This window comes from Aythya fuligula, chromosome 1, assembly GCF_009819795.1.
Source record: "Aythya fuligula isolate bAytFul2 chromosome 1, bAytFul2.pri, whole genome shotgun sequence".
Classification (NCBI taxonomy): domain Eukaryota; kingdom Metazoa; phylum Chordata; class Aves; order Anseriformes; family Anatidae; genus Aythya; species Aythya fuligula.
The window spans coordinates 101,522,170-101,548,591 of NC_045559.1; the positions used below are offsets into that span (position 1 = coordinate 101,522,170).

Below are 26,422 nucleotides of genomic sequence, written 5' to 3' on the forward strand. Positions count from 1 at the left end.
AATGAACTGCTCTTGCAGGCTGCAAAGCTCAGGAAATTGGATGTTCTATTGGGGCTGGACTAGGATACAAAGAGAAGAAATACTCTAAAAATAAGAGACAAATGGAGTTCTTTATTAACAGAAACTAAACCATCTTTTTCACTGTCTCTGAGAATCTGATTTGTCCGATTTTTTTCCTTGAAAATTATCTGCTGTCTATGAGAACAAGTAAACCCAATGGGTTAGGTTAGTTTAATGGCTGTACACAGAAAAGCTACTTCATGGAAAATTATTTGATTCTTTTAGATATTTCTCCTGTGTGACATGATTCTCACTGTGTCATTGTGTGCTCTTGCAATATTATTTTAAGTCTGCTTCTTACCCGTATTTGGTTTGAGTCTTCTGTGTTCAGAAAAGATGAACTCAAACTGGAACTTACATGTAAGACAGGGAAATGGTGAGCAAATCTTACGAGAAGAAAACCGGAGGAGATTAGTTTGTTGATTTCTAACAGCTACAACAACATGAAATCCAGAAAGGTGGTTAAAAAATGAAAAACTTGCAATCTTACACTTGCAATCTGTAAGTGTGTCAGTGAATCTGAATTCAAGGGCAACTTGAGTACAGGAAGAGTAAGGTATGTACTCTTGGCTGCATTTAACTTGAGAATTAGAGAAAGATTTTTAACTGTTAGAGCAACAGAGATACCAAGTGTCTTTCTAATCAGTATAAAAAAAAACACAGAAAAATTCCACCACTTTCTGAAAAATTAAGTTAAAAGTAGTGGAAATACTACTGGTAAAAATGGATCACTCATGTTCTTTTGAAGCATAATTATTTGCAGGAACCACCTAACACTGACTTTTTAAAACTGTAGTTTTGTTTGTTAGCATTTTATTAACATCTTGTATATCAGTTAGGACAGTAACTTAGTTCTTATGTTAAAACATTAAGCTCTTCAATAAAAGAATGGACTAGAGATCTAGTGTTCTAAAAACACGCGTTAAATGCTGTATTTGTGAAACTGAAAATGAACGGGACCTCCTTCTTCCTCTCCCCCCAGGAGGTCAGTACCCATGATAGCAGCTTTCCTATTTAAATGACTATTCCATTCTATTTTCAATTATTCGTATATTATACCAACAGGAAGTTTTAAGGCAAGAAGAAACACAATTCTTGCCACTGCAAATTTAGCATTCATCTAATGCTATCTTTCTTTGAACCTTCATGTCTGTCTATTTCAGTGCTGGAATTCTTGTAAAAATAGTTGTGGCACAGTCCAAGAAACTGGAAACATGATTTCATATAACTGTTCTTTTAAGTAGCATCGTGAAATAATTAGTATGGCGTACTTTAATTGGTCGCATCCTGTTGAGTTTTTATGGAAGACTTGAGTTAGAACGAAAGCACGGAACACAAGTTGGTTAGATCCTATAACACAGTGCTGTCATCTTTTGGGGGCTGGGAGGAGAAGCAGCTCCATATATCTAATGGCATATCCAGTGTATAATAGGTGTTTTGCTTCTATTTTTTTTTTTTTTTTTTAAACCAAATATCCCTTCAGGATGGATTTTTGACAGGAAAATTACATGATTGGTGCCCACTGTAAGATTGGTGTTGATAATTGAAGCTGCTTATTCTCAATAAAGCATAAATGCAGCTTAAATAACTAGGCTAAAATGAAAGACTTTAAAATAAAAATAAAAACGTATAGATATGTGGGAAGATTATAACTTAGTTGTCAAGGCCATTATATCCCTGAGGCAGTTGTCACTAAATCTGTGGTTAATGCTCACTATGTGCCAGTCAACTAATCATAACTTTGTCCCTTTCCACTTTAAACAATTTTATGAAATTTTCTAGAGAAAGGTTGCTTTATAAAACACCAGATTAAATATACGTATAAAATAATTGACATTTCCATCATTTTAATTCCTCTGATGTTAAAGAAGTCTCAAAAGTATATGAGCATTCCTGGAGTTTTCTGAGAACTTGACCTTACGTAAGGACTTTGCCCCCTCAAGAATCTTGAGTCTGTTTTCAAGAAAATTTAGAGATCAGTCTTCGAACTTTTATTCGGTATGGTCATTTCAGTTAGTGTAAAGTGACTTGAATGTCAGTATGGAAGGTATGCATACAATATATCTGAAAATGGTATTTAATTTATTTGTGGTGTGAGCCTGGTTGATGGAAACAGCAGGCAGCTTAAAACTGTATTGCGTAATAGCTGGCTGGTAGAATCTGTGAAAACCTGCACTACATACACAAACCTGCACCACGTACTATTGCATACGCAAACGAAGACCCTTGTCCTATCATTATCTACCCAATTAAAGAATCCCTCTCCATCTTTTTTATAAGCCTCCTTTAAGTATGAAAGGCTTCAATGAGGTCAGCCTGTCCAGGAGCCTTCTCCTCCACAGGCTGCAAATCCCCAGCTCTCTGAGCCTTTCTTCATAGGTGCTCCAGCCCTCTGATCAACTTTGTGGCACTTTTCTAGACTTGCTTTAAAAGATCCACATCTTTCTTGTGCTGGCGGCTCCAGACTTGGATGCAGTACTCCAGGTGGGGCCTCACGAGGGCAGAGCAGAGGGGCACAATCACCTCCCTCTGCTGGCCACCCCTCTGTTGATGCAGCCCAGGATGCAGTTGGACTTCTGGGCTGCATGCATGCACTGCTGGCTCATGAGCCTTTTTGTCCACCAGAATCTCCAAGTCCTCAGCGTAGCTGCCCTCAATGAGTTCTTCTCCCAGTCTGTGTTCATGTCTGAGGTTGCAGCATCTTGTACTTGGACTTCTTGAACGTCATTAGGTTCACATGGGCCCACTTCTCCAGCCTGTCCAGGTCCCTTTGAATGGCATCTCCTTCTTCTTTGATATCAATTGCACCACACAGCTTGGTGTCATCTGCAAACTTGCTGAGGGTGTACTCAATCCTATCGATTGTGGGATTGTTTCTGTGTCTTTCCTTGTGAGGTATGTAAGAAATAAGTAATGGTATAAACAAAATAAGGCTCTTTATCCCTGTCTAGGCATTGTTACCTTGGAGAAAGATCAGAAACTGCTCATTTCAGTTATGAGGGAGTGGCTCATCACAAAAATTGTGAAACTAATTTTATACATGGCAAAGTTAAATATAAATAAAGAAATAAGGAAAATAGTAATTTAAAATTGAGTCAATTGAGATTTAGTTGAGTCAATTGAGATTTAAACCCACAAAAGTTTAGGTCACACCCTGTCCCCAATCCAGAGTTCTTGGGTTATCCAGTTTGTTGTCATATTATCCTGTATCGTATGTCTGTCCAGATTATCATAGTATTTCCAGGCTGCTCTGAGCTCACAGTTTGAATCAGGCTGACCTTGAGTGCCTTTCTAAAAGACCATCTTGTTTGCTTTTAACTCTTCTTTCACCCCCAGTGCTTTTGTCTTATGTTGGCTCAGAATTTCAGATTGGGTAATGTGTAGCCAAGACAGTTAAAAATATTTAATATAAAAAGTAGCTATAATTTTCCTGACACAAGAACTGTAGGAAGCACTTGGGCATTCCATGTATTTCTACATCTGTGGTACTGTTTAACAAGTCACTAAAAAGAGCTGGTAGTACAAGCAGAATAAAGCAACTTCGTGGGTACTGGAAAAGTTAGGCTTACTCCATAGGCTTTGCATGAATTGGTGGACTTCCCGAAAGGTTGAGTGAAGTTGATCATGACTTTGTGTTATAAATAAGAGCAGTACCGGTTTTGCCAGAGGTGGCCTGATGACTGCAGAGTATCTGTAGAATTGTTTTTCATAATTACATGTATACATATTCATGTATGTATAAATTTGCATCCATTTTTTTATTGATATATTCATGTGTATGATCTAGGAACATGGCAGTTTATTTCACTATTATAGATTGCATTTTGAAAAATGCTTTTGAATTTATTCACTTGGCAGAACCTTCCACACTATGAAATACAGTAAGGGGCTTTTTTTTTTTTTTCCACTTAGAAATGCGTTAATAGCTATTCTTATTAAAATCCTGCACTATAGGGTAATGGTTAAGTAGTTGTATTGCAAAACTCTATGATTACCTGGCAGCGATCTAATAAGAAAACTTTGCATTTTTATGTTATAGGCTCCCGTCTTCGTCAAGAAGATTTCCCACCTCGAATTGTTGAACACCCTTCTGATTTAATTGTTTCAAAAGGAGAACCAGCAACTTTAAACTGTAAAGCTGAAGGAAGACCAACCCCAACCATTGAGTGGTATAAAGGTGGGGAAAGAGTGGAAACTGACAAGGATGACCCTCGTTCCCATCGGATGCTGCTGCCCAGCGGATCTTTATTTTTCTTACGCATAGTTCATGGGCGCAAGAGTAGGCCGGATGAGGGGGTCTATGTCTGCGTGGCAAGGAATTACCTTGGGGAGGCTGTAAGTCACAATGCGTCGCTGGAAGTGGCAAGTAAGTGCTTTTTTTTTTTTTTTTTTTTTTTAACCCACTCTGCAGTAGCAGCCCCTTACTTTGATGTTATTCAAAGATTTAAAAAAAAAAAAGAAAAAAAGTGGCCTGCCTCTGAATCATTAACATAGAAACAATGAATGAACTATATAGTTAGTCTTATTATATGCATATTAATGGAGTTAAGAAAATAGAAAGATGGAAGAGGTATCCTATCACTTTATAAATTAAGACATTTCTGTATGCTTGCACACATCTTCATGCTTGCATGGAATTATGATTATTAGATGTGCTTGTTAGATTTTGTATAATTAATTTCAACTTACAGATGGTTTTTCCTCTCCAAATATCCATGCAAAACACCACATGTAACAGGGGGCAAGGCAGCCAGGATTTTATCTACCAGGGTACATTCGGAATTGTTGCGCAAATAAACACTTAAAAAAAAAAAAAAAAACACAACATATTTAGAAACACAAAATAATATAGTTTTGCTCTAAAAGAAGTGGTCTACAAATGATCTCTTTAGTTATAAGTATTTCGTCAGAGGAAAGAACAGTCAAGTGTGTTCATGTTACTTTGTATTCCTTATCTCTTCCTGTATGCTCTTTAAAGTCTCCTCATTTTAGAGGAAGAGAATGTACATCAAAAGGTTTTGAACATGCCCTGTGAAAGGCCATGTGTAGGTCAAAAAATGTCGGTTTTGGGATAGTTAAGTATGAAAGGAAACCTTCCAATCCAGAAATTAGTTATCTATCTTAAGTTGCTTTCCTAGGCTTCCTGTGTAATCCATAGCGATTCATCTGTTTTTGTGTTGAAGAGCCAGTTCAGAACTGGGTCAATCACCTTCTGAAAGTAGTGATCTCTCTGATTAAACAATTCATATTAGGAGTCTAGTCAGAGCTGTCTGTCAACTTTTAGGCAAGCTAAGTAGATGCCGCTGTTGGTGTATGATTTATGAAAATCCAGCCCTTCTGATAAACCTTAACTCCCAGAGGAGGTGAAGGAAATGGGCTATAAAGTTGTCCGTTTGTTTGAGCCCTTTGCCTACCGTTGCCCACATTCAGAGAGTACTTCACAACACTTCTACCAGAAGGATCTGCAGCATCACAAGTAACGCATTAAATGGATGTGATTAAGATCTATGACCATGTTGTTTCCTTGTTACTGCTTTAGCGATAAAAATAATTGGTGCTTGGCTAATTGGAAGTATGTTTATCCAGCAAACGTATAACCTATTTAAACTATCTGTTGATCAGTTAAAAATGCTATATACAGTATGTTGTAGGTGTACATGTGTTTTACTGGGCCTCCATATTTAAGAGGTTCTGATTTTATCTGGGTGCTGTTATTTACTTTCTACCAGTGCTTGTTGCTTCTTAAATGAGTTTTAATGTTCTGTTCATGCAGCAGATCAGTGGCCACGCTTATTTCATATTCTGTGGTTTGCGATGTGCCAAGAAGTAATATCTGCAATACACATTGTGTTTCTGCATTGTCCATGAGGTAGACTTCAGTAGTTGATACATGATTGCACGTATGAATTCCACTGTTACTAGATGTGTATGTAAGCTCTGCCTTAAGTCATCTTCATGTGATTACAGTAAGAGTCTTACTGACAAGGTTTCCATACAGAATACTGATATGACAAGTATTTTTTTCTTTAAGAGGCTCTGCCTCTTAAAAGGCAAAAATAAAATGAGTATCTTTTCAAATGTGTGCCACCTAACAGTAGTATAATGTTAAATTGCTAGTCCAGTTCAAAAGTGCTCTCATTTTGAGGTCTAGTGTCAGAAAATACATACCAACACCATTGCAAGGGAAAGTAATTGCTCTCTATAGTTGGAAATAAGATTTGTAGGTTGGTAACAGTATAATAGTACGTGATTTTAGTTGTTTACCAGCAGATTATAGACAATGAATTTTAACTGAAAAGGTTATGATTTTAATGGAAAAGGTGATGTGGCACTGCAAAAGCAACAAAGCATTTTAGATAGCACAGAAGAGGTGAGGAACAAGAAGAGTTGCAGGTTGATGGAATAAATTTACATTAAATCCAAAATCTGTGGTTTATAGCTTTTATGCTGTCATCGTTATAAGATGTAGTTACATTCATAGTGGATTGTTACAAATCAGTAATCTGTTTTGATTAACTTCTCAGTACACCTGTTTTGAACATAACAGCATTTACAATTCTGTGCATGTAGTCATATACAATTGCAGTTTTAGAAATCCTTACGTTGTAGTTTACTCTGTAAACATTCAAAAATATGTTAGATTTACTTCCATTTACAAAATACAGAATATCATGTGGAGTAATCACTTGGTTGTGCTTTGCTGCAAGTTTAACCAAAAAACTTTTGTGAAACATAGGAAACAAATGTTTTGAGAGCTTAGCAGTTAAAGCAACTCCTGTCTTCGCCACTTTATATTTTATAATGTAATAGTGAATTTAGCATGACTTTTTTTTTTTTTTTCTATCACCTATTAGAGTAACAATTTCAATTAGGTTGATGGACATGTGGATTTGACTTCTGATTTAGGTCAATACTAAAAATTTTCGTGTCCATTACTCCTTTGTGAAGCTCATTTTCTAAGCAGTTCCAACACTCATCATTGAGACAGGCAATACATTCTCTATGTGGACTGTGTAATAAGGTAAATGTGTTCTTTAAATAGGATGCACGTTGATTCTGCAGTTATAAAGCAGGAAAAGTAGAGAGATCTCATACCAAAAACTAAGCAAATACAGAATATTAAAATCTGCTTTATCTCCTATAGTGAAGCAATGTATGTTTAAGGAACTCTTAAAAATAAATAAAATAAAAGCTTTAGATGTGATAGCCATATTGGAGAAGACACTAAAATCCCCAATAAATTGTAGTAATAAAGAAAAAAAAATCACACTGCTTTGTCCCTTTTCTATTCAGCAGAAATAGAAAAGTCACTTTCTTTGTTGACTTAACTGAGGTGTTCACATTACTTAATCCAAAGCACGCAGCATTTTTTTACACTGATGTATATCTCAGTCATGACACTATAGTCCTTAATAGTATTGAACAAGACTTAAATGCTGTCTATAATAATTAGAAAATCAAGTTAAGTAAGATTTTTTTTAAGAGTTTTCTTACTCACTTTCTGCCTCTTGTGGCCTTCGCAAAATGTTTGAAGATCCGGTGTATCTACTTATGGCATAATGAATTTGTTATATACTCTGTCATGTTTGGTGTTTTTTTTTTTCAAGTTGAATTTCCTCCAGTTTCTGTGGTTATTTCCTTGAAGCTATCTCTGTACTAACTCCCAAAAATGCAAGATGATCCTGTATGATACAGTTGTATCTTTCTTATATCTACCCAACCAGTACTTGAACCCACGTGAACTGCTTTCTATTTGATTATATTACAGGGACTGTAGCTTTCCCTGATAGCCACCCGATATTTCAAGAATGAAAATTTCTCACACACTTTAGAGACATGTAAAACTATTCTAAGCTCCACAGCATGTGAAAAATCACTTTGTAATTTGATACTAAATGACATTTTATGTGTAATTTAGATGTGTAAGATCTTCATAAATGTAAGGATCTAAATTTGCATAAATATGAACTCAGCAAAAAGCTAAATTACAAGTCAAGTAAAGAGATGTAAGTCGTGTTTAGGTTAGGGATTTTTTTATAGTTGACTGGTTTCATCTTTATTTGAAATGTTACTCCCACATAATTTATGACATGGAGGCTCACTGTGTATGTTCAAACTTAATTTGCAGTAGAATGAAGCTTCAATATGGTAGCACAAAAAGGGTGTGTGATGGGATATTCAGATAACAGCCTGTCATCCTTTACAGACTTAGCCTGCTACAAGTCCGTTTGCCTCCCTCTTCTTGACTTCCTGAACTTGGCTCTTTGATCTCTGGAGACCTACTTAAATTAGCTGCCTGTTTTGTTTTTGAGGAATGTAACTGGTTTCAGATTACTACCTACAAGTGACACATTCTACAGTTATGAAAAGTCCTAACAAACCTCATAATGGGCACGTCCCTGTCAAAATTAAACTAGGTAATTCTCCCTATAAATGTCACCTTTTACAGGTGGGAGCACAAAATGGAACTGTGCTTGAGACAATTTTGGCTATTACATAAACAAGAGGGAATCAAGTCATGTTTCACAGTAGAAAAGCCAAAGATGTTTTGGAAAGTGTGAAGTTGTACATCAGCAAAATGGAAGGTGACTGCAGGGGCTTCATATTCTTGAATCTTTCAGGATTGTATGATGAATGTATGTATATGATCAAAATCAAATTCAGTTATTGGCATGTGATAGCTTGTTTCTGTATTTATTTTTTCCTTTTATACTTTTCTTCCATTACTCCTTTTTGAGGAAAATGGTATCTGTGGATCACATAGATGTGTGTTATGTAGCATTATGTAGAAGCTTAGCTTCTACATAATATCAAGAGAGGCAACGATATTTGCGGGGGTATATTCATCATTCTTTTTCCACTCCAAAGTTTTTGAGGATCTTTTGAAAAGTCAAGTGCAAATGAAGTTTGTTTTGTTTGCTGCTCAGCAGCTTCTTCAACTCTTATTTTAAATTATTTTAAATCATGTTTCTCTGAGAGAAACTTCTTCCGCTTTTGCTGTGAGAGTTCTACAGTTTTATTGCAACACTTAAATCTTTTCTATTGATATATGGACTTGTGTCTCAAAAGTAATGCTTTTGCAAAAGTATTTGTAAAGTAAGTACACATGTATGTAACCTCTAACCTAAGTAGCGGCATGTTTTATGCTACATAAGCTGTTATTATCAATTTACACTGGATAATAGTCCAAATACTTTCTCCATTAGATCCTAGCAGAGTCCCAGTTTGTATATTTACTGTGCATTAAAAAAAAAAAAAAAGTCACGAAATGTGACTCAACAGCTCTGTCTGCTCAATGATTCTAAAACAGTAGTATCCTTCTTTCCTTCTTGCAGTGAGAAGTCAAATCTCTCTTTTTTTTTTTTTTTTTTTTTTTTTTTTTTTTTTTTTTTTTTTTTTCCCCAAAAAGGTCATATGTTCTTGTATGTTTGGCGTTAGGTAAAGTTATTGAATGCGCCATCCATCACTGCAGACTTTGTTTCATGAGCTGTTATCTCTTGCTGGTAAACAAGTGACTTCTATATGCACATAGGCATTCAAATTAATGAAGATGGATTTCAATTGTAGTAGAATCTCATTAAGCTCTTCTCTTTTTTTTTTTTTTTTTTTACAGTGCTTCTTCACTGTAACATGCTACCTAAAATATGCTTCTGTGGGACAGTGATTCATCAAATTGATCCTTCAAAAATATTTAATTTCATTCTAAATTAAAAAGCAAATAGTAATAAACTGTCATAGCTAACTGTTCAAAGAATGTTTCTGAAATTGTCTCATGCTCCTTTCAATTGAAAGGTATTTAAGTAGAAAGTTCTATTTACTTCCTTTGTTTTTCACTTCAGACAAAGAAGCTTCAGACAAAGGGAGGAGTATCTCAAAAAATTTGGTGAAGCTATGCTGTTGCTTACCACAAGTCATGGCATTAACAAAAGTTGCTTGAGGCATAGAAGGTTTCATAGCAGTAGTATTGCTAATGCTTATTAAAAGATGGTGGTAGAAAGTGGTAGATTTACCTTACTCCTACTATGCAGCTGTAACAAGAATTGAAAGCCTGGATTACTCTAAACTGCCTCTGAGTCATATTTTAACAAAAGATATAATGTCATTTAAAATGTGTTATCTGCACAACTAAGTCAAAATTGCATGTCAGTGTGCTACTCTTCATAATGTAGTTACCTCTACCCGAGGAAAACAAGAACAATTTTTTTGCCTACTCATAAAAGTTAGAAAAGAGAAAATGTCAATTTTCTCTGCCATTATAGTCAGTTGAAGAACACTGAGAGATTGAATATTAATGTAGTTTAAGTCCCCCACCTAATTTTTAAAGGCATGTGAACTCTTATTTTTACTCTTTGTTTATTCTGTTTCTTTCATTGACCTCCTGGTAATTGAAAGCATTTATTAGTGCTACTAGGAAATCGCACTAAATGTTATATCTAGGAAAACTGTTTTTCCTAATGAGACCTGAAAGTGAAGGAAAAGACATAGAAAAACTAAACTTATTTGAAACACCTTGTCATACTTCTAGATACTAGTGTGCGTTTGTATGCTATTTCCGTGTTTCTGTTTCTCTGTCTGTTAAGCATAGTAGTATTACAACCATGAAAGTTTGAGAAGTATGGTGGCTGTTCTTAGATTTAATTATAATTACTAGTATAATCATAGTTCAGTTAGAGAAATTAGTCTTCAATGAGCCTTCCACAGCTGTCCTGACACTCCTATATGTCCTATTGCATGGTTTAAAGGTAAAATAGTGACATATTTAAATATATTCAATTGTGATTCAAATCGGAAACAAAAAATATTTCAGGAGATTATGAATTAAAATGAATTAAGTTGGTCTCCTTTACTGGGTGCAATTAGGACATAATTTTATGTTGTCTTCACATTGGACCATCCCAACGTGAAGCCAATATGTTGTGTCTCTGTGTTCATGCTCTTTGTGAACAGAAGTAGTCTTCATGCAAGCAATCCACAGAAGGCCCATATCAAGTTTCAGAGAAGGGGGCTGAATCTATCTAAAATGGTTTTACTTGAGGAAACCAAGATATGAAATCCATTGCTTCCCACTGAATTAGACCATTTCCTCTTCTTTCATAGTGAGAGTTTAGAGGGGAGTTAAGAGTTAAGACCAGGGAATTTGGCACGATTCTTTCACATATAGCTTTATCACCACTTTAACATAATCTTCAGCATACATTATGTAACAGTTAGAGTTCTAATATAGCATTGGTGTACTTTTAAAGTGATTCAGAAGGAGTAAGTATGGCATAGTCAGTGCAGGTGTCTTACTGTTAAAACCACTTTAAGTTCCTTTGAATTCCCATAAACAGAGATAACCATCCTGTGAAGAGGATGGTTTCATCAGCATAATCATTAATCAACGTTGATAAAGTGGAGTATTCCCTGTTGCTCTGAAATTCCTTTGGCGGAAAAAGAAAAGGTTGCTACAGAATCTGAAGATCAGCAATGACTTATCTGTGCTTTGTTTTCCTGTGTTATACAGAATATGAGCTGTTCAATTAGCTGGAAAATTTTCTCATTTCCCATTAATTTTAGGCAAGATAGGGTCTCCCTGATTTAATGCTAGCATTATTAGCTGAAAGTAATGCAATAGTGTCGAAATTAAAACCACTTAATTTTTATAAATGTTCTGTGTTTTAAATGATCCCAAATGTGCTGACACTGCTGTTTTAAAAGAATCAAGCAAACAATGGGTTACTAGCTTTTCAATTGCAAGACAATGAACAAAATATTTTGGAAGCATATCAGAATTTCCATAATTTGAGACACCCATGGCCTGAGAGAAAATTATGCCCTTTTTTAACCAAACCATCTTTTTTTTTCTCATTTTTGTTTATTTGCATGATTAACATATCTACTATACAAATGTCTGTATTGGATAATGCTGGTATATTTTCTATGCTTCCAACAGCTGCTTCACTTCCTATATTTTCATGTATCTTACCAAAAACTTAAGATTTTTGTTCTTAAAATCTATGCTAAAATGATTTTAATGACTTGATATATTTGTATGCTGTTTTACAATTTGTACCTCACAAAAAAAAAAATGAAAAAATACCCCCAGCTTTTATTGGCTACATTTCAGCATTTCTTATGGTATTTACTGCTAGTTTTGGAATGGACTTTCTTACTCTGTCCTGGGGAGGGGAGGCTTCCAAGCTTGTCATATAGGATTTTTGCTATTAAAGCTGTAGTCCATACCATCAATTCATTAAACAACACATTAACTCAGCTTTAGCTCATGACCATTTTGTTTGCTTTGCATTGTCTGTGCAGTGGGCCAATAGGCACATGCAGTGGTGCAGGCTACAGCTTCCATTTAGTGCTTGATAAAAGTAGAAGAAATCATACATAGTTATCAATACTTTGACTATATACAGCAATTTAAACCACAGTTCTAGAAATGTTAATGTATTTAAAATTGTTTCCGTTCCAGTGATAATAGACATAGTTTGTGTGTGCAAGCTGTGCATAAATTAATACTCCTATGGCTTTATAGGTTGCTTCCATGCCAATTGTTTGAGATTGAATCTGTTACGTGGGATCCAAAACAAACACTTGTAGAGTGAAGATAGCTCAGATCTAGTTGGAACTGCCTGGAACTCCCATGGCAATACGTCTATTCATGCCATGACAAAAGCAGGCCTTTGTTTTTCCTTTCAGTGTGTGGGTTCCTCCTGACTTGCAGCAACATGGAGTGTGCTGCAGGCAAAGGACAGTGTAACCCTGGGAGGAGGGCCTACCATCAGGTTGTAGGCTACCAAACCTATAGGTTGGTTTGAAAGCAGGCTGGTTACAGAGGGCCCTGCTAGGAAGAGCCGACTTCCTGCACTCATATGCTACATGGAGTACTTTGCAAGATGTATTGAAAGCTATGTATGTCAATTGTGCTGTTTATGGTGTTTATGATTTTATTTGGGAAAGTCTTGTGTAAGTTGTGGATGATCTTGTGTTTTTATTTTTTTTTTGTTTTATTTATTTATTTATTTATTTATTTTAGTTTTTCATTTATAGTTCTGTTCAGGACTAGTTTCTTCAGGCCATAGTCCACCCTTGGGTCATGGGGGAGAGAACAAAAAGAACGGTTACATTTTTTTGATATTACTTGGTGAATTTTTGATGATTCAGTCTTGTCAATACTCACAAAATAAAAGAATAAAATAAGGGATGTTCCTTACCAGAGTAATTGGATGTTCATGCTGAACAGCAAGTTCAATTTATGTATTGAGGAATAAAACAGGATACAGTTGTTTTGTTTTGTTTTGTTTTAAAAAAAGCTTGACTGAGCTTACCTTTATCTTGACAAAGCTCTTGATAGGTTATAATACTGTGACTGTACCAATTATTTTTAAGCAGATGAGTAATTTAAGATATTATGGTGACCATGATGGGATGGATGATCAAATACAGTGTTTTGTAGTCTTGCCAGAAATTGCTGTGCATTGCAGCAAATCCATAGATCAAAGAATGTAGTGGCAGTCTTTCCGTGGGATGGGTAGAAGATTACCTGAAACCTCAAAGCAAAACTGGAGAAGTTAGTTCTTACAAATGTAAGATATGCCTTGCAGTAGACTCATCAGTCATTAGCGTGAGTGAAAAAAATAAATGGTGGGGCTTAAAGGGCTCTAACTTTTCAAGCATGAACCTGAGACAGATGTGTAAGTCACCTTCCTGAATCTAATCAACATAGTTGAACAACTAAAGCTGTTCTTAGATCTGTTGCTGTTCAGAAGCATGTGGAAAACAATTCAGATTAACATCGACTAGAAGCATCAATAACGGGAGTCATCTGAGTTATATAAAGAAGGAAGCAGAGGCCTTAGTCCCATGGCCTGTTTTCAGTCTCTGCTGCAGACTCCTCTCCCAAAGCGCTCAGTGAGATGCCCCTTGACAGGTCCCAAACCCTTACACTCCATGGGCCATGAAAAATGGCACCTGAAGCAAAGTTTGATGGAGCTTTGTGCTGGAGATTATCAAATGGGTTGGGATCGCTGTCTGTCTTCTCAGTTTTTGTCTGGTTGGTGAGCCTCTGCTGTTCCAAGGGGATTTTGATGTGCCCTTTTCAACTAATAGTTATCTAATTCCTTTTCTTTGCCAGTTTCTGCTTTAAACTCTGACTGTTTTTTTTTTTTACCCATGCAAAGTCACCTTGGTATAACTAAATGAAGATGATCATTTGTCTTTTTATTAGTATTTACATTTCCTAGATGATAATACAGTCAAAGTATAAAGTCAGGCAAACACAATGCTGTCTAGTAATATTCATACATTGCTTGTTTGGATGCTTTTTTTCTAATCCTGCATATTTTCCTGAAGTACTGAAACACCTGCTCCTGAGCTAAATTTGAAGAAAAATTTGCATTGTGTCAATACCCGTTAGTGTATGAACATAGAACCTTTGCCAAATACTTCATATGGATGAGATTTCATTGTTGTTATTATTTTGAATCATCATCCTCCAGGAAACAAAGGTATCAGCTGTATTTAAAATTTTGATGAAATTATTTTTTTTTTTTACTGCCAGCACACTCAAAGCTTTCTTAAAAATCAGGCTGCTGACAAAGATGGATTTGCATCTTTGTGTCTGTGAGCTGTTTTGATGAGAACTGTCTGAGTTGGATCCTGTATGTAAATTGATTTCAGCTGATTGCTTTGAATTTGAAAGAAATTTAATTTGAAGACTGCCCTATTCTACTCCCTGTGGTAGTGGATGGCTCTCTACGTCATCTGTTAAGCAGTGCATAGTCAGCATATGGCTGTTCCTCTTCTATTTAAACTGTTTTCTCCCGAGAAGGAGAAATTCCCTTCAGACCAGACAGACATCTGCTGACTCTCTCTTACTAGCAAAGCAACTGAAAAGATATCTTTCCTGTGATTAAAAGAAATACGTCTGGAGGCGCTTACTTTTTGTTCAATTAATCAAAGATTAAACACATGTGGACTCTCGAAACTGAGCTTCTTTGTGTTTCTATGCTATCAAATTTGATTGGAGGGGAGCAGTTCACCAGATCTGTCTTGACTGAAATTTAGTATTTTACCTACTTGGATCCTATGATTCAGTTCTAAATCCTCATAACAAAGTGGAAAAAACACTGTGTTAAATTCATTTTCTAACCCACGCTCTTAAAAAAAAAAAAAAAAAAAAATGCCATGTCTTAAGGATATATGTGATTATACTGTTTTATACACAGTTACCATTTTGGTTTCTGTAACCATTTCCAGATGTAAGGGCATTTTTGGTTACTTCTGTTCCTCAGCTCTTCCAAGTAAAGAGTTTAGTGGCAGAAACTGTTCTAAGTCTGGTATTCAGCTCGGTACCTTATCCTTACTTAACAATTATACCACAGATAGAGTGTATAGAAACTTAAAAGCTTGCAGGTTTTCATCTGTCGTCAAAAAATGACTCTTTTTCATTCTAAAGTATATAGATTATGTAGACTAAAAATGCCACAAGAGTAAGATGGCAATAATTAAGTGGATTCCTTGAATACCTTGCTGCCCTTAAATTTTTCATTGGATACTAGTGAGTCTGCCTCATAGACATCTTTATCTGAAGATAATTTGTTTGGCTCCAGTTTTATTAGTGGAATTAGTTCTTCAGTGCAGTCTGTAGTGAGGTTCTAAAGCAGGAACGGCTCCACTGATAATGTAACTTTTCTAAGATAGTTTATAAAAATGTGTCTTTTTCTGGACTGTTCTTTATAACTACTATGTTTTTGGTTAATTAGCTAAATTTGCTTCAAAATATCTACGTACCACTTTCTGAGTAAACATGAATTGAAATACATTGGAAAGGACTGTCCTTTGATAAATAGGCAACCAGCAACTTTTTGGACAAGTTATGTCATATGATGGCAAAGTCTCCTAACAAAGTAAGATATACTGTAAGTATATTAATAATAATTAAAGAAGCAGACAATGAAATAAACAAAACTGTCATCATGGAATTTGTACTAAAATAAAAATAATCAAAATCTCCATGGTATGTACCTTTATTCATTAATAATGGGCTGAACCAGTCCAGTGATGTTGATAAAAGGTGGAAGGATAGGCTCTGCAAGTTGTTTCAGCATTTTAAAAGTGAACTTTTTTTTCAACTTGAAAAATATCGCAACCATTTTGGGTTTAAAGTAAAATCATAGTGTAATTTTAGTAAACTTCCCTACACAGAAAAAAGAGAATCAATGCATATATTTTTAATTGGGTATCTTTCTATTGCTTTGTGATTTATTTTTTTTTATGACTTTTTAAAGCATTTTATAAGTGTTTATATATGCTTGTACTTGGGTAGTAATGAGGTCATACTATTGCTGTTCTGTAAATAAAAAATCTGAGGCAGGAAGAAATCAAATACCAGTCTCGGAAGGTCACAAAGATGTCTGTCAATTGTGGGGAGATGTGGGGACTTGCTGTTGCATTTCCTGCTCAAAAGACCGCTCTTCATCACTAGGCTTTAAAGATTATTTGAAATGTTTCATAGCTATTTTTAGCACTAATTGCAAATAACTTTCAAAGTCCTTCGAAATGTTCCACAATTATCTCTTTTGGGTGGTGCTGGGATATAAATTTAGTTCTCTAACTTGTAATTTTCAGTTTTCCTTCTATGGATTTATTTCTCTAGACCCTAGATTGCTGGTTCCTTATGGTTATGGGGCACTTTTTTTTCCTGCCAGCTGCTCATGGATCAGATGAATATATCAAGATGATTGTATATTTAACCCTCCGTTGTCCACAGTGGGAAGGCTGCAAAAGGGAGAGCTTAATAATACCTAGCTGCTACAAAATGAACTAGTGAGCTTGGTACAGAAATGCTTGTTTTCATAACTTCATTTTAATGTTTTCCTTCTGGACTTGGGACTGCTCTTGCAGAAACAGATTGGTGTGGATTTTAATTTCACATATGTGCAAGAAGAACTTTTAAGGGTCAAATGTAGACCCTTTGCTTTAATACACAGTGGATGGGAAGAAGGGGACTTATTGTCCAGGCCAGGAACATCCAGCCCAGATCACTGCTCCAGGATTACAACCTCTGTTAGGAGAGACTGTAGGTCCTGTACAGGAATGATGCTGTCTTCCTCTCACCTTGCTTGGAGGGGTGGTTGGAGTACTAGTTCACTCTTGGTCTGCCCTAAGCAGACCTAGTAAAGCTACTTCTGAAAAGCCTGCTATAAAAGGTGGGTTGACTTTGGAGCCTGGTGTAGTTGTGGAAGTCACTGTGGCAGGAGTCTATCCCTGTGGTTTAGCCCAGTCTGGGGCAAATCCTGTGAATGACCCAGCCTGCTTGCCAAGCTTGGCTTGGCTTAATTTTGTGCTGGCTGCTCTCTGGATAAGCAACTGGACAAGGTGGGAAAGTGCTGAAACTGTTCCACTTCCTTTTTCAGCTTGTTTGGATGGCCATCACACTGCCCTATTACCCTTCCCCACCTTTTACTTCTCCTCACTCCATTTTCTTTCTTTCCTGCTCTCCTGTGGGCTAAGCAAATTGTTTTGCACAGTACAGTCAGTCTGTACTGTGCAAGTCTTTCTTTTGTGCAGTCTTTCTCCAGGCCATTGTGGGAGTCAAGTACACTGTCTTGCGGGGCTGGATTCAGCCTTTGGGCTGTCAATTAGTTTTCCCTCTTCTAGAGGGAGACTCACAACTCATACATATTTCTGCTGTATGTCATGGAATAGATGCAGAGCTTCAAAGTTAAGAGGATAGACGATGGGAGCAGTAATTAGCAGCCACAGTCCCTGGGTTTGCTTTTTCAGTATGCTGTCATCATTTAAACATTTTGTTGCTGGAAAGAAGAAAGCAAGTTTAATCTCTTCCTGACTTCAATTATGGCAAAGAAGAAACTTGATTTAAACCAGTGTTTACGAGAGATTAGATGAGCATGAGGGGAGGTTGCCCATCGGAAAGCAGTATAAACTAATGGTGGAAAAACAGATTACTTTTCTTTGAATTATCTGACTATGGCTTGTAGAAGGAAACAAGAACTGAGCATTTTCCTCTTCGCATGCACACACAAAGAAGCAGAAACAATAAATACACTTGGAGTTACTAAAGTAGAGGTACATAGATTGGATTTACACAGTAATCATTAGTCACAACTTGCAAGATTTGCAGGTATGACTGAAGTTGGCAGATAAATAGCAGTAAGGTAGAATCCACCTTCCATATTTGAACTGAATGGCTTGGTAAGTATATTTTATTGTATTCAAATGCCACATTACATGGCACCAAAAGATACGTTGTTTTCATAACTTTATCATAAGTTTATGGGACAATATTCTGGAACAGAATGATGTTGAGAAAGATCCGTATTCATGCTAGACAGCCAAGATTTTTCCAAGTTATACTGGAAAATATGAGCAGGGAGGTGAGGAAAAGGTGAATCAGTGTGACTGTTACTATACTGCATCTACACACACACAGGTCATTGAAAATTTGGAGTGGTTTCAGAGAAACTGCACAGATAATTCCAAATTTGAAAAGCTTGATACATGTGAGACTTCTGCTCAACCTAGTATAGTTTTATCAAAGCAAATATAAAGATGCAACTTGATTAGAGGTTAAAGATACTTGTACTGTGAAGGTGTTATATGAAAGTAGATAGAGAGGTTCTGTCTCAGAAGTTACATATGTGCATTATTACCCTGATTACAGTTAAAGCCCTGAAGAAAATCTGAGCAGTTTTGTGCCTATGAAGTAAATCAGTAGGTAAAACGTACTGCAAATTCTGATGCACGTGAACTTTCATATTGCTCTGGGAGCCTCAAGCAACACTGAAGTTTACTTCATTACTCCACTTATTCTTCAGTTAAGCACACAGTAAAGCATGTTACAGGAGGAAAAAGTAAGTATGCAGTTTGCTGTTCAGACTGTTTCTGCTTCCTAAGTAACATTTGTGTTGTGAGGAGATGCATGTTTATTCAAATAGTACACAAATTAGTGAATCCAAGAGAAGGAGAAAGGGCAGATGAGAACTGCAGTTGAAACTTCAGAAGCACAATTTGTCAGAAAACCGTAGTACTTAATTGGCTTTTTTCCCTCTAGGAAAGGTAGACCCCTTGGGTCATGTTTTAATGAAATCAGGAGATAATTGTTTTTAGTTGATTTTTTCTCCATGTTTTCTTGAAGCATTCTTATATCGGAAGTGAGCTGATGATAAGGAAGATGGGACAGGGCCCTATGCAGTATCTTCATTCTCACTGTTAAAGAGGATAACAGAAAGTTCGAATTGATGTGGTGTGTATTGGAAAACATTAACTGTTCACCAGACTTTAATTACTGTCTCTGCTTGTAATTCATTTCGATGGCATCTTGTAAATCTGTAGACCACCAAAAGAGCAGGAAACAGACAGAAGTAGCTGGTTACAGTACAGCCTTGCTTAGCAGATTTCATGCAAAAGCACGTGTGTTTTGATGCGTGCACAGTACAGGAAAAGTAAATCTCTCTTTCTTCAGCCACCTCTGCCTATGGTCAGAGGTGCAATCTGCTAGGTCCAATCTGCTAGCTGAACCTTTGTAGGAAAATGAAGCTTTCTCTGCCCAGAGAGTCCCTCAGGGGGACTCATGCCTCCTCCCTTACCTACCTCCCCCTCATGCCCCATCCCTGCATGTTGTTTTCTCAGACTCCTTCAAAGTGTAGTTGTCTTCTGGCCTGAAGATCTTATTTCTTCTATCTGCAGTCTTTTATTCTGCATCTTAGGCCTTTAATAGTCTTCAGAGTGTACAAGTTGGACTTGGGCAGCCTTGTAGCTGCAGTGTTGGAGCTCGCGTGGTTTCCTGAGAGGCACAGCAAACCAAGAAAACTGTTGTCAGCAGATCTAAGCTAGGTCAAATTTTGTCCATCTACTACTTCTAAAGATTTTCTTTGTAAACTGTGTTGAAGACCTCTCTAATTCAGTAACTCGGTAGGATTTTTCCTACTGTTACACATTGTTGATTGTGAATTGTGTTGTGGATAAGGTTTAAGGAAGGTAAATTCAGAGTGATGATCTGTTTATTGCTGACCTTAATCGTGATTTTTTTTTTGTCCTCTTTAAATGATTTGGAGAAATTAAAATAATTTATCTTGAAATGTATTGCTTTGGTTAAGATGATTTGTTGTGACATATGGCTCACTGTGTCTAATGCCTGATTATTTTTATCTGACTGTTCCTACTACAGATGTATTGGAGACTCTTCTGGTTGATGAGTAGAAAGCATGTCTGAAATATGTATGTATAGTAGGAATAAATAATCACAGGCTCCTCCAGGTAGTTTATTGTATAAGCATAGCAGTGTATCAAACTTTGGAACAAATTGCATTGCTTTTTTTTTTTTTAATTGCAAGTGGAAACAAATTAAGTGAATGGCACATTAAAGCATGGCAGTGTTCAAATAGATGCAATTTTGTAAGCAATGCACATTTTTACTTCAGGTAACATATCGTAGTTTACTTCTACTGATCCTCTAAATAAAATGTATATATATATATATATATATATATATACACATTTTGTATATAAAATGTAGAAACATATAAAATTATATCTTGATTAAAAATAAATTGTTTATTGAAGCCTACGTATGTGTATTATATGAATTTCATATATATCACTTGAAATAAAATTTCTGGACAAATGTATTCAGACATTGTTCAAAGATGTTTTAATACACAGAAAAACTCTGCCTTAAAAATGCAAAATGTATTTTCAATTATTTCATGCAATAAAGATCCTTTATGGGCATGTGAATTTTATTTTTATCCTAATTTACTATATAATCCATAAAGAAAGTAACATGGCTGCTATAAAAAGTTGTGGCAGGCTTTGCAACTATATTTTTTAAGGCACTGATTGCAAAATGTTAGGTTTTACCTTCTTGAGGAAGTCCAAGATGTGCTTGGAAAGGAGAACGGTTTTACAAGAAGAATCAAGGAGGACTAGTGCTATACTGGGGCTAATTACAAGTTAAGAAGTACTCTTTAGGTTTACTTGAAAGAGGATTTTATCCAAAATACCTTGGAAAATGCTGTCTGAAAGCCCTCACTCTTTTTATGGAGGGAAATAAAGTTAATGCTGGCAGATGTGGTTTTTATGGTGGGGGGAAGTAAGCTTTACCATGATGGTAAGATAATTGTTTCTTCATGATAGAAACAAACTCTCAAAGGTTGAATGACTTCTTTTGGTAAAAGCAGTAACTTTTTTTTTTTTTTTTCCTAAACCTTGTTAAGCACGTGATTTCAGTGGTAATTAAAATGGCCAAAATACATGAATGTTTTCTGAGCGTGCATTGTTACTTTGTTTAGAAAAATATTAGTCAATATAACTTCAAAATAATTAGTAGTGAAAGGTTCCTATTAGAGCATTATTGTTTCCCTTGCAGCTTTGTTCAATGGTAAGAATTATTGGTGAAGTGAAATAACTTGTTAATAAATAAAATTATCTGTCATGCAGCTTATAAATAGAACTAGTGCTATAGAACTAGTAAATAGAACTAGTAAGGGTGTCATGGAAATTGTAAGGGGTTTCTTATTCCAGTGAAGGTTAAATAGACTGTTTACAGATATTTTATTATTTTTAATTTGAATTTTCTTCATAGTTTTTTTGATGTCTTGGAACTGGGACATCTCTTTCAGGCTTCTGTTCTCTTACAGGATTTGTGGATTAATATCTATTGGTGATACATTTCATAATCTATCTATTTATTTACCAGTGGCAGTGTCCTGGGGAAAGTTGTTCAGCAGTGAAGAGGTCAGTTTCCTTCAGCTCTACATAGACGTAATGCATAGGAAGATTATGGAAGGACTGTAATGTGAATAGTTTTCTTTGGCTATCATTTAACCTTTTCAGTTTATGAAAATGTTAAGGAGGCAAGGAATTTTGCTGTTTCATGTATCTGAATTCTAGTTCAAGACTAAGTACAAAAGGACCATAGTTGTGGACAAAATTGATTTGCATGCAGTCTTTTGGTGACATAGACATGTTCTTCTGCTAGTGAGCAGAGAGAGGTTCTGTTTAATAGGGAAATCCTATTAAGCTTTTCAGTTGTTTGCTTATTTCCCTGGTAGGCAGCAGGACCAGAAATAGAGTGAATTTTTCATCTTTAGTTAAGAATGAGAAACGCTAATGTGAAAGATTTTTATTTATTTTAATGATGGGGAGCATACTTACCTTTTATCCATGTCTTTCTGTGGAGAGCTTTTACTTTAGCCTTGGACACACTTCCAGTAAAAGAGCTGTTAAATACTTGCTATTTTTCATTTGTCCTTGGAAGACCCGGGTATGTCACAAAACTTGTCTATTTTTAAAGTTATTTTCATTTGCTATTTTTCTTTGATTACAGATACTTCTTTCCTAAACTGGGGTTTATCTCCACATAAAGTGACCTATATTGAAGTTGATCTGTATAAATAGACTAGGCTACAGACTAGGTCTTATTTTAATCTGGAGTTTTGTGAAAGAAATCAAGACAAATGAAGTAAGGATGAATGCTGTGTCTACACCAAAGGTTAACCAAACTGCTCTATGTTTGGTCATAGAATACACTGACAAGACCACAGTAATTACTGAAGTTCAATTGTATCAGGCCCGTGGGTTCTTGGTTGCTCTGGGTAGGCCACAACCATAACTATCATGTGGCATGTTGACAGACAGTTTCATTAAGGGTCAGATATAGCTACTGGAAGTGCACTGCTAGGTTATTATGTACTATATTATATCTTCAGGCTTTATAAGAGACAGTACTGCAAAGGTCTTAAAAACCAAACAGACTTGTAAAGGAATTGTGTCAATGTGCGGAGGCCAGGAAACCACCCTTGGATAATCCACTTGGATTAGCTTGCTTTGTGGTCATGAACAAGTACAGCTATTCTAGCAGGGTATCAGTAGAATACCTATCTAAAGAGACTTCTATGGCCATATACAAATATTTTTGTATAGGACCTCTATACAAAGGCAGTGCTTTATCAAGTACTTTGAGGAAAAAGTGCCAATTAGGTGTTTATTTACAAGCGTTTGAGACGAGTTGGTCATACTAATCACACCGAATCACAGAATTTCTAGGTTGGAAGAGACCTCAAGATCATCGAGTCCAACCTCTGACCTAACACTAACAGTCCCCACTAAACCATATCCCTAAGCTCTAATACAGCAGCTTGGTATAAATTTGCAGACATTTAATAATGTTGCTAAATTTAGGTTTTAAGCAAAAATTCTATAAAACGTTTTCAGTGAATGTTTGGGTTTCATTCCAAATAAAATGTTTTCAAAATTTGGTAGAAACAAGAAGCAAGTTTTGGAATTAAATAATAATAAGTCTATGTGAATCATATGTATAGGCCACGTTTTGTAAATTGGTAACAACTGAGGAAGGTAGGAAAACATTTTTGTGTCCAGAGTGAAGTGATTCAAGTTTTGGATGAATTCCACTTGAAATCCTACTAACTGGAAAAGTTCAAAAAAGACTTTGTTCTTCTTGTTGCAGGTACAGTTAAGGTTTGCCTTTTTTAGTGCTTCCCTCTAGTGCATTACTGCTTAATGTTAGCTGGTTAGATCAAAACTGGTAGTTCCAGTAACTGCCAAGTAGTAATGTAGAAATTAGTCTGAAGTAGGAAACGGACTTAATTTGTGGAGATTGTAAGTAAATAAATAAAAAAATAACACCATTTGTGTTTTATCTGCAAAAGTATAGTAACTCTGGTCAACTTGCAAAACCACAGCAGTCAGTTAAAAACAAAGTAGTATGTTTTTTTCTTGTGGATAACTTTCTTCATGCTTCTTTCTGACATTTTTAAAAGAAAAAATCAAATGTTATTTGATTGCATAGATTCCTTAGATAAATGAATAAATATATATTTATATCCCTGTTTTCAAATATTGTAATAGTCGTTGAAATTAAAGCGCTGGAAATTTTGGTCAGTTATAGCACAGTGTGACATAGTAGAATGTTGATGTAGCGAACTTCTAGAAATGGAGCTTTCATATATATATATATTACTTATATATATATAAGTAATATATATATATTACTTATAGAGGATTACTTATATATATAATTATTACATATATATATATATATTACTCTCTTGTAATCTCAATGTTTACTGTGTGAAAGGTAAAGGAAAAAAACTGGTTTAACAAAGGCAATCATTGTTTTGTTTGACTGTATTTCCTCAACATGAAAAGAAAAACATATTGAAATGTATATTATTTCTTGTGAGAGAAATTATTTTAAAAAGAGATGTTGAAGTCCTGAAATTGAAAGATCCAGTAGAGTTTCACATTAATTTCTTGAATATGCTGAGATTAGTGCTTTTGAGAATGAGCAGGAATTTCAAGTTAAGAAATGTGAAAAATATTGCTGACTTTTTGAAGTAATATTTATATTTTCTCTTCATTTGCGACCATTAATTTCCCAGTTTTTAGGCTGTGATGTACTTTAAGAAAATAGATGAGGGAAAAAAATTGGAAATAGACCCAACTTTTGCAGGATCTTTGAGATGCTGGATATTCTCAGGAGGAAAATAAGTCCTTAAGTCCTCTAGTGAGAGGTGGTCTTCTTTGATTATTATTTTACAGAATTTGAGAGTTCAGATACTTGTTGGGAGTATGTCAGTTTTTGTATACAGCCAGCAACATGTTAGGACCTTTTAAAAAACAAAATAAAATTAAGATGAATCATAAACTGTATTTTAAGAGGAGCTTGTATTTAAAATTTGTTTGTGCTTAAAATAAGCAAATGGTCTCACTGAGGCTTTTACAGAGGCTTGCTCTACAACTTGCTAGAGGACATGATTTGTTACAGTCTCTGTAAAGTGGCCTTGTGTGTTTATTGCCTTTGCGAATATTGTTGAATATTCAATCCTCTAGTCTGCATGAAAGTCTTGTGCTGCAAGTTTTATTAAATAGGAGTAGAAATTGAATTAGAAAATAAACCAAGAAATACTTTTACTAGTAGGAGTACTTAAAGATGTAAATGTAGCAGTCTTTTTTTTTCTAAAATAGAATCAGAATCATTGTGGTTGGAAGGGACCTCTGGAGAACATCTAGTCTATGCCCCCTCCTCTCAAAGCCTGTCAAACTTTTAATCATGTACAAAGAGTTCAAAGTAATGTCAGTGCCAAGCTAACTGTGTCTGAGTTTAGAGGGGAAAGTAATAGATTTCAGGTTGTCATAAACCTGCTGCAATAAAGCATTACTTTCAGGTATTGGTCATAGCTTAATTCAGTACTTTCTTACCTTGAAGGGAATGCAAAATATGTGCCGAGGAAAGTCAATATTGATCTAAAGTAGGTCTTTCTTTTTTTAAGTTGTATTCTCTCATACTTTTGTTAGTGTTGTTTTTTGTTTTTTTGTGTGTGCATAGTTATGTAAAAGAAAGTGCATGTATAAGACTTCAGTAAATGAAGTATGAGCCTACTTTACTTTTTCTATTGATTTAGAATGAGTATAAAGACTTTTATTTAGTTAAGGTCTTATAATGAATATTTTAAAAAAAAAAAAAAAGGAAAATATAAACCACTTATGAGTATATTATTACTGCCTATGTTATTCCAGGCAACAGAGAAAAAGGAACCCAGATGAAAACTTTTTTTTTTTTTTTTATTAAAGATCATTACATCAATTTCCTACATAGTTTTATAAACTCTGAAATTATAATCTAACTTTTTCAGAAGCAGTATAATCTGTGTTATAGTTGCATATAATAGGTAATTAAATACCTGAGAGATAATATACACTCAAAATGAAAAAAAAAAAAGGAAAAGACTTCCTATTCAGATGCTTACTCTTCAGAAGTTCCCTGGAAAGAGATTTTTTATGTTATGAAACTTCCTGTACTGTGGAATTTACTTCTCCAGACCCCAACTTCTGAAGTACTGGACTCCCATAGGCAGGTAATTCATCTTTTTGCTGTGTTGCTCAGAAAGTAGTAACTGGGAGATAACCTAATCTCTTTCCTCCATACATGTGACCCCACAGAAGTTGGGAGCTGGCTGGGAGGGAAGCTAACTGTTTTTCTGTCAAATTAGGTCAGATGTGCTCTTCTGGCTAGAGTTAATCCAAATTAAGAGGTTTCAGTCCCAGCTGTTTTGTTTCTGTCCTCCCTACAGTTATTACAGCCCCACTCTGATGTGCAGCATAACTGCATGTCTAGCTGCTGTCTAACCCAGTTCTATCAAAGATGATCTGTTCTGAGAAAACCTCAGATAAACTATGCTATTTAAAATATATGGAATTAGTTGGACAAAACTCAGTTAAGGAAAGACTATAATCTAGCTTTTACTTGTCCTATATTTAGGCTAATGTATTTAAACAGTTCTTTACCAGAGCTGAAAGCCTTTGGTAAAGGAGAGGGAATACACAGCTGAAG

The 26,422-nt window shown here is 35.5% G+C and overlaps 1 protein-coding gene across 6 annotated transcripts in view; it reads left to right on the forward strand.

The window, feature by feature from the left end:
* The window catches only part of ROBO1 (roundabout guidance receptor 1), a 735,419-nt gene that overhangs the window by 454,437 nt on the left and 254,560 nt on the right, over positions 1-26,422 (forward strand). For all 6 annotated transcript variants that reach the window (XM_032207881.1, XM_032207886.1, XM_032207883.1 and 3 more), the window contains one exon: positions 4,100-4,426. In XM_032207881.1, coding sequence (XP_032063772.1) covers positions 4,100-4,426 — 327 coding nt within the window. The remainder of the gene's footprint in view (positions 1-4,099; positions 4,427-26,422) is intronic.